Source organism: Dendrobates tinctorius, unplaced genomic scaffold, assembly GCF_039654945.1.
Source record: "Dendrobates tinctorius isolate UK_male_01 unplaced genomic scaffold, ASM3965494v1 ptg000120l, whole genome shotgun sequence".
Taxonomy (NCBI): domain Eukaryota; kingdom Metazoa; phylum Chordata; class Amphibia; order Anura; family Dendrobatidae; genus Dendrobates; species Dendrobates tinctorius.
In genome coordinates, this window is record NW_027361788.1 from 18800047 (window position 1) to 18812957 (window position 12911).

At 43.8% G+C, this 12911-nt stretch overlaps 1 protein-coding gene across 6 annotated transcripts in view; it reads left to right on the forward strand.

The window, feature by feature from the left end:
• The window catches only part of FLNA (filamin A), a 143947-nt gene that overhangs the window by 101914 nt on the left and 29122 nt on the right, over positions 1–12911 (forward strand). For all 6 annotated transcript variants that reach the window (XM_073590823.1, XM_073590825.1, XM_073590824.1 and 3 more), the window contains exons 5-17: positions 787–934; positions 1013–1131; positions 2039–2116; positions 2205–2367; positions 2449–2649; positions 6174–6311; positions 7521–7647; positions 7734–7870; positions 8290–8483; positions 8599–8712; positions 9665–9808; positions 9895–10018; positions 10376–10536. In XM_073590823.1, coding sequence (XP_073446924.1) covers positions 787–934; positions 1013–1131; positions 2039–2116; positions 2205–2367; positions 2449–2649; positions 6174–6311; positions 7521–7647; positions 7734–7870; positions 8290–8483; positions 8599–8712; positions 9665–9808; positions 9895–10018; positions 10376–10536 — 1848 coding nt within the window. The remainder of the gene's footprint in view (positions 1–786; positions 935–1012; positions 1132–2038; positions 2117–2204; positions 2368–2448; positions 2650–6173; positions 6312–7520; positions 7648–7733; positions 7871–8289; positions 8484–8598; positions 8713–9664; positions 9809–9894; positions 10019–10375; positions 10537–12911) is intronic.

The following is a 12911-nucleotide window of genomic DNA, read 5'->3' on the forward strand; positions in this document are numbered from 1 at the left end:
CATAGTTTTGAAGGCTGAAGGAAGACCCTATGTCCATCTAGTTCAGACTATTTTTAGTGCAGCTGTTCTGCATTGTTGATCTTGTGCCAACTACTCCAAACACCATGTTTAATTAGAATTGTCAGTAGGTTTTTGAGTGGAAGCTGGGTGCAGAATGATGTAGGGGCAGAGACCCCCCCCCCCCCCCCCCCAATTCCAGCAGTGTGTCACTTGGCTGCTTCGTGTAGTCTTGAGAATCCGAGTTTTCTATGCTGTAGATGTAGCAGTGGTCAGAATACTGACCTCAGTATAACCCCCATCTACACCCTGATTGACAGCTTCTGGTGTCCATTATGAGCAATCAGTGGTAGGGGTGGGCTTACACAAATTGGCCTGACTGGCCTGCACATGAGGACTAGTCCAGCAGTGATCTGTTGGAAAAAAATTGATTGTATTGAACCTACAGCACACATCCTAATAAGTGACACATCCCTGGAATCGGGGGCTCTTGTTCTATTCTGTTCAAATTAGCAAAAACGTGGTGACAGATTTCCTTTACCTCTATTGCTCTGACACGTGCCTAAAGTAGATCTTCCCTGCTTCAGACTTCGTACCAGTCCTAAAAATCATAATGGTCAATTATCCCTTTAGTCACTTGATTGACTTGTCACATCTATTCTACTCTAAAAACCAGTAAAGCCACAGCCTGTTTACACTTTCATCTTTGTAATCTGTAAATTGAATTGTCTAACCTGTCACATTGTTCTTAGTCCTCTGGATCGACTTATAAATGACTTTCTTCTACAGGTCATCACCCCTGAGGAAATTGTAGATCCAAATGTAGACGAGCACTCTGTCATGACCTACCTGTCTCAGTTCCCAAAAGCCAAGCTGAAGCCTGGAGCTCCACTCAGACCCAAGCTGAACCCCAAGAAAGCCAGAGCCTACGGGCCAGGTATGTCCTTTTTAAAACAAAAAAATGAACTATGTATCTGAATGGTACATGTGGTGTAAAATCCATAACTTCATGCAGGTATTGAGCCAACTGGCAACATGGTGAAAAAGCGTGCAGAGTTCACCGTAGAGACCATCAGTGCTGGACTTGGAGAAGTCATTGTTTACGTGGAGGATCCTGCAGGTCACAGAGAAGAGGTAAGATATTAAAGGAACCGGTCAGGAGATGTTTTCCCTCTGAGCCATTAAACACTCAACAATCTGGGCACCGAGGAAAGTCTGTTCAATGTCTCCCTCTTGGCTTCTTCCTACCGATCTCAACTTAATTGATGGGTCTCTCCCTAATTTAGATGGTGAGAAGCCAGAGGGGGCCTCTCATTAGACTCCTCCACTACCTGGTTCCCCAAACAGTTTTCTGTAAAGTGCTGCTGTGGTGTTTTAGCGCAAAGTGGTTGTCTGTAATGCAGGAGGCTGTGTGTGGTTGTTTTTTTTTTTTTTTTTTTTTTCTGTTTACGGTGTGAGTGCTGTGAATGTCTGGACAGGTTTCCTCTTTAGCTCTAAAGTGGTGTGAATAATCAAACTATCGTACACACTACAACTAGAGATGGTGCGGCTTGTTTCACAGGGCTCTAGTCCATTGGCTGATAACTGGTTACTGGCCACTGATCGGGGGGTTTGTGAGTATCTACCCTGACGTGTTTGATTAGCTGGGCTGGCATGATGTCATCTGATCGCCACACTGCAATCATGGCATCGCACCAGCTCACTGAACCACAAGTTGCACTGGAGATCCCAGAAGGTAAGACTTGAGCCTTCTAAGGCCAGGATCTCGCATGCGAGAATCACTGCCGAGTCTCTCTATTTAATACTCGGCACTGCCGCCGGCACTCGGGATCGGAGCGTGCGGCCGCATAGCAATACGTGCAGCTGCACACTCCAATCCGAGTGCCAGGTATTAACATGCGAGACTCTGCCGTGTTTCTTGCGTGTGTGATCCCGGCCTACGACTACTGACCTGGTCCTATGAATCCATCTAAACAGATTCAGCTGACAATCACGAAATATTCCTGTCCAGTCATGGAGATTATTTATTTTTTTTTTTTAGGCGAAAGTGACTGCCAACAATGACAAGAACAGAACCTTCTCCGTCTACTATATTCCTAAAGTGACTGGTTTACACAAGGTAAAATGTTGCAGTGACTTTGCATCCTCGGCTATAATATATATTCCACCATAGTATATGGCTTTAATGCTGTCTCGTTGTTTTTCAGGTTACTGTCCTTTTTGCTGGACAGCATATTGCGAAGAGCCCATTTGAGGTGACTGTTGACAAGTCTCATGGGGATGCAAGTAAAGTCACCGCACAAGGACCTGGTCTGGAGCCCAGTGGAAACATTGCCAACAAATCCACCTACTTTGAGATCTTCACTGCAGGTAAGATGCCTAGCCCATATACATACACTCAGTTACCGTATTAATTGTTAGTCTTATTAACTCTTGGCTGCTTTATTCTAGGTGCTGGTCTTGGAGAGGTAGAAGTGATAATTCAGGACCCAAATGGAAAGAAAGATACCGCAGACGTGCAGCTGGAGGATAAGGGCAGCAGCACGTACCGTTGTACCTACAAACCCACCTTGGAAGGAGTCTATACAATTTATATCACATTTGGGGGAGTGCAGATTCCAAAAAGCCCCTACAAAGTCACAATTGGTCAAGGTGAGCAACTTCCTGCAGGTCTGATCAGTGTGGAGCCATTTCATGCTCTCTACACAAGCCCTGTGGCTCCTTTGTACTGATTTCCTATATTAAACACTGAGGTCAAGCATTTTGACTTGGTTGGCTGCAAAAAAATTACTTAAAATGGGGTTGATTCCACAAAAGCACTCTTTAGGGTTAAGGTGATCAGCTGATTCCCCCTGGGTTGTGCTCCTGGTACCCTAGGCAAAAACTTTATTTTGGGGTAAGTCAAATCTGGGAGGTGATACAAGGCTGGTAATCTGAGATTGGGGAACACTCCTGAAAACCATACGTCCTAGTAGACCAATTTAATTCACATAAAGATCCAGAATATCTATTGTTTAGATGAGAATTTTAGGAGTGAGAACAGTCTGGTGTCTGCCTGGTTAGACTAGCAGTGATTACCAAGTGGATGACATAATCTAACAACCTCACTACTAGAACCTCACATTTGGATGTTTGCGAATGAACCAGAAGTGGGACTAGCTGGATTGAGATGTAGGAGTCCTTTATATTCCTTAAAACCATTCTTTATATAACTTCCAGGATTTTTCATAACTTTATGAAAAAGTATAAACTGCATGTGAACCCAGTCCTAAGGCATATTTTCAGCTATGTACAATGGCCACTTAAAGTATCTTCTCATTCATGGTACATCTTCATGAGCAGACTTGTTGCAGAAAGTGCATCCACTGCAAAATTTGGAATCTGCAAAAACTGTACACGCTGCAGAAACAAGATAAACCTTTTTGTTGCAGAAGTCTCTGCATGAAATCTGCTGGATAAAACTTCCATATTTTCTCCTAACAGTTAGTTGACCTATAAAGAGGTAGTTACAAAGATGTGGGAGGCCTGTAAATGACTCATGGTTCTGGTCTACCTATGACGAGTAAAAAGAAGAACCAGAAAATCACCTTGTCTGATTAGGCAAGATTTGCAAACTATGGTGGAAAATAAGTATTTGGTCATCAACAAAAGTTCATCTCAATATTTTGTTATATATCCTTTGTCAATGATGGGTCAAATGTTTTCTGTGAGTCTTCACAAGGTTGGCACATGCTGTTGATGGTATGTTGTCCCATTCCTCCATGCAGATCTCCTCTAGAGCAGTGATGTTTTGGGCCTGTCGCTGGGCAACGCAGACTTTCAAACCCCTCCAAAGGTTTTCTATGGGGTTGAGATCTGGAGACTGGCTAGGTCACTCCACGACCTTCATATGCTTCTTATGAAGCCACTTCTTCGTTGCCCTGGTGATGTGCTTGGGCTCATCATGAAGTACCCATCCATGTTTCATCAGTGCCCTTGCTGCTGGAAGGAGGTTTGCACTCAAAACCTCACAATACATGGCCCCATTCATTCTTTCATGTACAAGGATCAGTCGTCCTGGTCTCTTTTGCAGAGAAACCGCCCAAAAGCATGATGTTACCACCCCCATGCTTCACAGTAGGTATGGTGTTCTTTGGATGCAACTTGGCATTCTGTCTCCTCCAAACAGTGTTTCTACCCAACAGTTCTACTTTGGTTTCATATTGCATTCTCCAATACTTTTCTGGATAATCCATGTGCTCTAGCAAACTTCAGATGGGCCTGGATATGTACTGGCTTAAGCAGGGGGACATGGATCTGAGTCCCTGGCGGTGTAGAGTATTACTGATGGTAGCCTTTGTTATGGTGGACCCAGTTCTATGAAGGTCATTCACTAGATTGTGCCCCTTCCCCTCGTGTAGTTTTGGGTTTTTTGCTCACCATTATTCTGATCATTTTGACCCCACAGGGTGAGATCTTGCATGGAGCCCTAGATCAAGGGAGATTATCAGTGGTCTTGTATGTCTTCCATTTTCTTATTATTGCTCCCACAGTTGATTTCATCACACCAAGCTTATTGCGGATTCAGTCTTCCCAGCCTCGTGCAGGGCTACAATTTTGTTTCTGGTGTCCTTCGACAGCTCTTTGGTCTTCACCATAGTGGAGTTTGGAGTGTGACTGTTTGAGGTTGTGGATAGGTGTCTTTTTTTTTTTTTTTTTTTTTTTATACTGATAAGTTCAAACAGCTGCCGTTACTACAGGTAATAAGTGGAGGACAGAGGAGCCTCTTAAAAGTTACAGATCTGAGAGAAAGAAATCTTGCATGTTTTTAGGTGACCAAATACTTCATTTTGCACCATAGTTTTGCAAAATAAATCTTGCCAAATCAGACAGTGTGGGTTTTTTTTTTTTTTTTTTTTCCATTTTGACTCGCATAGTTGTGGTCTACCTATGATGTAAATTACAGGCCCCTCATGTTTTTAAGTGGGAGAACTTGCGAAGTGGCTGACTAAATTCTCCCTCCAATGTATGTATTATGAAGCCAGTGTAACTGGCCTGACATTTGCCAATCCTAATACAGACCATGATGCCTTGCTGTGGTCTCCTGACCTGAAGTCAACAGCACCATGGGTAGATGAGGCAATGTTCAGGTCAAAAGACCTATGGCAAGTCCCAACTTGGTTCTGTGGTTGGATTGGGATTATCAAACTTATTAAACTGGCCTAAAAACTTAAATTTATGGTTTCTCCTAAGGTCTTCCTGCTACGTCTGGTGCTGGTATCTTCCACATTTCTTTCTAGAAGTGTAAAACAAATGTGCGTTCAGTATTGTGACCTCTTGTGGAAGACAAACTTTCAATGGTGTAAAACTGCTTCCATCATGTCCTCCTGCATCTTGGGCCTCATGCAGACGATAAGTGATTTTTCTCTAATGAAGGACAGTTGTGTGTACAAGTTTGGTCATGGTTGTGTTTTTTTTTTTTTTTTTTTTTTTTTTTTCTTCCTCTTGGGTGACCATAAAAATTAAACTGATAAAAAGTTGAGAAACTTGCAGTCTGTGGAAAAATACACAAATGGAATCATAGACTTGTATCAGTGAGTTTGAATTGAGACTCTGATCAAAAGCTGACACTTTTCTGTAATCTTATGCGTACCACATGGTATCTGTAAAAATGGAGCCTGTATGTAAAAAAAACTGACATCTGAATGCGCCCCAAGTTGTAGTTCATTCACTGGCAAGCACCTTGCATTTAAAGATATTGCAAACCTTTTCTTGGTGCCAGGTTGGGCGCCTCCTTTACCTTGAGCCTGGTTACTTCTGACTTCACACTTCCTTTTCTTTCCTTCTCTTTCCCTCATGCCTTCATCTGGGGAAGGTGGTCAGACTGCTGGATCTCTCCTGTCTCTTGCTACGTCGTCCTCTCTGCTAGTATGGGGGACATGAAAGATTTACGGTATATCTGCATGCAGTGTGCTGGGGTTGTGTGGTATATGGATCTTTTAGATTTTCATTGATTTACACTTTTTTTTTATTTTTTAAGCTGTAGCCACATCCTGTGTAAACTGTAACCCTTATATTGTGGCATACAAACTTTGTGCAAGTAGGAAGATGTTTGGTGTATGTGTACTTTTTTTTTTTTTTTTTTTAACTGTAGGGAAAAAAGTTTTAAAATGTAAATGTCTCTTCTGATGTTCTAGCTTCAAATCCTAGCGTCTGTCGCGCTGTGGGCCGTGGCTTGCAGCCAAAGGGGGTGCGTGTGAAGGAGACTGCAGACTTCAAGGTCTACACCAAAGGAGCCGGAAGCGGAGAACTCAAAGTTGTAATCAAGGGACCAAGTGAGTAAGATGTTGGGACACATGCCTGCCTGTTTCCTCCTATGTTGAATTTCCTAATCTGTACGTGTAAAACAATGTCTCTGGGGACTGTGTAGAAATGAGGTTCACATCTGGTAAGATGTCCTCTCCTGGCTTGATGCTGTAATGACATGCAGACCTTTAATTGCTTAGTTCTACAGTCTTTTATGGGAGGTATGTCCATGTGAGAGCTTCTAGTAGTCACGTCAAGAATTCCTTGGTCTTAACAGCCCATAGCATTTAGCTGTGACCCTTCATAAATTCCAAGTTTCTTTAGTTGGCTGCTGCCTAAGGGCTCCCATGAGGACCCATTCCTTTACTGGCCTTTCTTAGTGCTTCTGATGGGAACATTTTAATGTGAGCCACATCTATTTAATGGAAATGCCCCTTGGTTACATTACCTGACAGCTTATAGTAGGATGGTTTACTGACTGCAACGAGATTTGATGCTACAGATTTCCACAAAATAAGTTTTAACATTAAAACCAATTTTTTTTTTTTTTTTTCTTCCCAGCATGAATCTGTCACCAAGTTCGCTTTCTGATCAGCAATCACCATACAGTGAGATCCTGGTTCTAGTACTTGCTCTTACTAGGCTCCTGGCTGTAGTTTTGATGATTGCTCTGATTTATAATCCCGCCCACGCCACTGACAACTTTCTGACTGCACTGCATAGGAAGAAAGTGACCAATCGGTGGTGGGGGGGCGGAGATTAAAAATTGTCATTGAGAGTACTAGCATAGCTACAGCAAATTATCAAAACTACAGAAAGGAGCCAAATAGGTGGCAGTGCTGGAATTTTAGATTCTGCCTCTGCTTTATGGTGTTGCTCAAAGCAACAAATACTTTGAGAAAGGATGAAAGCTGGGACAAACTTTCTTAAGCTTTTGAACTATTTAAGTGCACATCCAGGTTTTGTGTCAAAAGCACGTTCAAGAGGCTGCACAGGGGCACACTGCCATTATTTCATGTGGCATGATATTGGTTATTCTGCACTAATTACTATAAGCTGCCAACATGTGAGTGCTTGCGCCAGTCATAGCATGGGCGCTATATAAATTTGGGCTATCCTAATTGACCCTTGCCGTACATGAATTACTAAGGGTTTTCTGATTTACAATCATCCCCACTTTTATTGTCTGCAACTAATTTAGCACCAACTAACTTTGCAAATGTCTTAATGTTACTTAGAGGGAACTGAGGAACGTGTTAAACAGAAGGACTTGGGAGATGGTGTCTATTACTTTGAATATTGTCCAACCACACCTGGAAACTACGTAGTCACCATTACATGGGGAGGACAGAACATCCCAAGGAGGTTGGTAGTGGACACTTTCTAAAGACCTGTACTTGCTGGTGGACCAAACTTTTATTTGGATTTTAATAATTTATCTTTATCCTTAGTCCATTTGAGGTTAAGGTCGGCACAGAATGTGGCCAGCAGAAAGTGCGAGCATGGGGACCCGGCTTAGAAGGAGGCGTTGTTGGAAAGTCAGCTGACTTTGTAGTGGAAGCGATTGGGGATGATGTGGGCACTCTAGGTAGGTTTTTGGTTTTGTTTTTTGGCAAGTGTAAAGATTCCTCAAATTAAAGGTTTTTAATTTATTTTTCCATTAAAAATCAATACAGAAGTGCAAATAAAATTTGTAAAATTGGATAAATCTGCGTTCTTTACCTGGCCTGATAATTTATTCTCAATTCACTGTCCGTAATGGGAAAAATCTATCTTCAGTAAATATTTTACATGTGAAAGATCAGGAGGAGAAAGAAGCAGACTTCTCCGATATAATGCTTTACAAAAGTTATGAAATAAAAATCATTTGGCACTATTTAACTAAATGTTGACTCATGCCTTGCTGTTCAGTCTCTGGTGGTCCCTGCCAGTAGTGTTGATCTACTACAGATTAGTAGTACCTTTTTTGTTTTTTTTTTTTTTTTATGTCTAAAACCTTTTCTACAGGGTTTTCAGTAGAAGGGCCCTCGCAAGCCAAGATTGAGTGTGATGATAAAGGAGATGGGTCTTGTGATGTGCGATACTGGCCCCTGGAAGCTGGAGAATACGCTGTACATGTGTTATGCAACAATGAAGATATAAAGCTAAGTCCATTCATGGCAGAGATCAAAGCGGCCCCCAAAGATTTCTATCCAGAGAAGGTAAGCGCATTGTAACCAGTTTTATTGACATGGCAAAGTTCATAACATTTGGCGGAATAGCTGCGATGTCTGAGTGTAAATGTCCTTCTTTTCGTCGTCTCCCTTCCCCTTGAAGGTGAAGGCATATGGCCCTGGTCTGGAGAAGTCTGGACTGTCCATCAATAAACCTGCAGAGTTCACAGTGGATGCCAAACAAGGAGGGAAGGCTCCCCTTCAAGTGTCTGTGCAGGTAAAGCCTGTTTCATATTTGCATCTGTGCGCGCAGCGTTTGAGCCACACAGATAAGCATGCATACATAAATTTAACATGTAGTGTATATATAAAGGAAAAAAGCGAACAAAAATGCAAAAGTAATTTTACTGAAATGGATCAAAGGTACAGGAAACCGTAAGATCAAAGTCAATAATGACCGTAAAAAGTACATGGGCAAAAAATAGGGCACACCAAAGGTATATGGACACAGGGATAAATATGATTTTAACAATACAATACAAAGTTTCAAAATCCTACATATATCCCATAAAACAGCCAGTCATGGTATACACATAAGGTGTATAGGTATCGCTACCCCCAGTGATGGACCCTGCCACTACACATGTGCTGAATATATTTAAAGAGCACAAAATAGATTACTGCATAGTATTACCTTTCTGACTGGTCAGTAGTAAGGGTCCGCCCGGGTGTACCCTCCCCAATGCACGTTTCGGCCGGATGGCCTTTATCAAATTTCACATGGTGTACACAGACATGCGTTGTGCATGTGTTCACTTTCGGATGCGTCTTCATGTGTCGTTTCGCTGGTCTCAGCGAACACTACATGTTGCATTTTTTTTAAGGCATCAAAAATCCATCAAATGTGTAGGCATGCAGATGAGTGCGTCAAAACGAATTACTGTCTGTGGGAATGCATTGGTACGCAAGGATATGCATGCATTCAAAATACATATAGAAATCCCATGAGGCACGCCCATTTGTCTAATGTCATATCAAACACATGCAAACATAGCGTTTTTTTGGCGTCATGCGTAAGATGATACGGATAAATGCTGTGTGAACATGCATTTTGCATGCGTATGCGGATGATATGCTGCGGACTCAAACGCTAATGTGAACCTAGCCTAAGAAGTTTTCCTGAATTTAAAAGCTGTCACCCACCTGCAAATTTTTATATTTATTTTAAGGATTCAGAAGGAAACCCTGTGGATGTTACCACAAAGGACAATGCCAATGGCACCTACAGCTGCAGCTATATACCAAAAAAGCCATTGAAGCACACAGCAATGATATCCTGGGGTGGAGTGAACATTCCTAACAGTCCTTTCAGGGTAAGTGTAGTATCCATCCCATCTAATGGTGGTCTGTAGGAAACTGAAGTGATGTAGCATTTTAGATAATATAAATACTTTTTTAGATGACTATTGGAGCTGGCAGCCACCCAAACAAGGTTAAAGTATATGGACCCGGTGTTGCCAAAACTGGCTTGAAAGCTCACGAACCCACATATTTTACTGTGGACTGTACAGAAGCTGGGCAAGGTGAGTAAAATAAAACTTTTTTTGTTTTCCACATTAAACACAACTGTATTTACATGGATAAAAAAATGCAATTAAAGCTGTATATTTGGTGCCAAGAGATCTAGATAATGGAATCTGCCTTGTCCTTTGTCCCTGCAGGGCAAATATGTCATACATTGTGACCAGTAAATTTGGTGGGTTGCCATATAATGGTTCTTTGCAGCCTCAATGACACTGATAAGGGGGTCTTATGACCAGTGGTGAAAATTCACCCAGTTAAGTCAGTCTTTTACTGTTTCCTTCTCCAGCTAGGTCATCTACAATGTTCTGCCAAGAATGGCGTTAGTGATTGACTGTCCTGTACTAATCTTTTCTTAGGGGATGTGAGCATTGGAATCAAATGTGCTCCTGGAGTTGTGGGTCCAGCTGAAGCAGACATAGACTTTGACATCATCCGCAATGATAACGACACATTCACAGTGAAATACACCCCACCGGGGGCTGGAAGCTACACAATCATGGTTCTGTTTGCTGGCCAGGTATGTGTCAGACACTGTCAACTGTAAACTACTTTCAGGCTTTGGATTCTGGACTGAATCCTGCTTTTTAACGCATCTATAAAAATTGAGATTTCGCTGACCCAAAAGCCAAATTTGTTTGTTTCCAAAAAGTACTGCATTGGGTCTGTACCTTTTTTTTTTTTTTTTTTTTTTTTTTTTTTTTTTTTTTTTTTTTTCCCCCACCTCCAAAAAATATAAATTTGAGCTGATTTGTCAAACTGAGCCTGAGTACATATTAAAATTAAAAAAAAAAAAAAAAAATTTATTATTGGTTGTCCAGTCTGACTAATGACCTGTCCTTGGGAGGGTGGGGATGATAACCCTACCATTCAGCAGTGCTCTATTCAGTGTCTACCATTTATTAGAGATAAGACAATGTGGTTGTCAGCAGCTCATCTTAAGGGTCTTTTACACATAGCGATATCATTAAAGCGTCACTGATTTTGTGACGCAACAGCAATGTCACTAGCGATCTTACTACATGTGACACGTACCTGCGACCGGCGCACCCCCGGCTGAATATCGCTGATCGCGTGAGAATGTCCAGGGCCATTTTTTTTTTTTTTTTTTTTTTTTTTCCTCGTTGGCATCCCGCTGGCGCCATCGGGTAAGAACGACTGCTGACAGGCTGCTGCGTCGCTGGTGAGATCTGCCTGTTTGCCAGCTCACTAGCAACCATTTAGCGTTGCACCAGCGATCCTCACCGGGTCGTATCGCTGGTGCGTCACTAAAGCAGGGGTGTCTGATGAGCACTGATAATGGTGACTCATCTTGTGGATAGTTCATCAAGAATATATACGCAGAAAACAAACTATCATGACATCTCCCAGGATTGTGCCAGAGGTGGGTAATCTAGTATACCTATAGAACACGGGCAGTCACTTGTAAAATATTTGCATTTGCTAATCCCCCTCTGGCTACCATGGCCAAGAGAATACATTTTAACACCAGAAACTTTTCTCGTTCGCCTTATTGGGGGACACAGACCATGGGTGTATGCTGCTGCCACTAGGAGGCTGACACTATGCACAAAAAAAAGTTAGCTCCTCCTCCGCAGTGTACACCCCACCGACCGGCAGGGAATTCCTCAATTTAGCTTAGTGTCAGTAGGAGGTGGACACGGGTCTTTAATTAGACCCATATCTACCTCGATGTGCGTCGTTCCTTTTCAGGTTTTCCCGGAGGGATACAGTGTGAATGGTCACATCTGTACTCCCACAAAGAGACTATGAGTACGGCGTGTACTGCCACCCCGTATCCTCACAGTTCTCCATAGCAGGACCACCAGCCTTCCAGGTGGACGCCAACACGAAGATGTGTCAGCGATCCAGAGGGTCCTCGTCGCCAGTCTCCCACCCACTCGCATACCAGAGCCTGTCGGTTGGTTGAGACATAGACTCTTCATGTACAGGTACTTTCCCGGGACTGGTAAGTATGGGGACCCTTTGGCCAGCAGCATTCCTCCCCGAGGGCTCGTTCGCAGCGAGCAGGAATGCGGTGGCGCTGCGAACTCCTGCGCCCATCCTGCTCCTAAAACCAGCCCCTTCACCGTCTTCTCCCCCGACACTCCGATCGGGTATCCCAGGGTCCTCTCGCGGCGGCGCTCGCATTGCGGCACCTCCGCGCCGACCCCGTGCTGACAGGCGGCCGCCGCTAGTAATTTAGGTCCCGGCTTCAGTTCGGGCCTACTCCGGTATCACGGCCACGCCCCCCGCCCCTTTCCACTAAGTGGGCTTCTCTCCCGCCTGTTCCAGGCCCTTCTTAGCCTGTTCCTGGCCAGGGGCGGTGCCTGATTCAGCAGGCGGTTAGCTCTGCCCTCCTTCTTCCCCTGGGAGCGCATTTTCCCTGATTCCTTCAGGCGGTCACCATCTTTGCAGCCGGATGCCCCTGTCAGCCAGATATCGCTCCCTGGGCCTGTCCGCCGGACATTCCTCTGACCTGCATCTGCAGAGTGGTGGATACCTTCGTCTCTGGGGTCACCGGACCGTGAGTAGCTCTGCATCTGCAGGCTGACACCCTTCCGGCTCTCCCTCAGATTTTCACTGTCTAACTCCAAATCTGACTGTAACCGCCCTGCGGCTCCCCCCTGCACTCTAGTCATGTTCTTTGCATGCTCTTCTTGCAATCGCAAACTTCCCTCAGGTCAGTCCACTTCCCTCTGCCTGGATTGTAGCAATCCTATTCAACCTGACGCCGCCCAGGAGCCATCTAGGGCCCCAGGTGAGAGTGAACCCCCCCATGCCTGGCTGGGCCTAGTCTCTATCACAGTCAGTGGCAGACCTCACCAGGGTGTCTCAGTCCCTGGTAGCTGTTCTGGATAAGTTGCCCCTGGACACCTCTACAGCGTCCAGCAG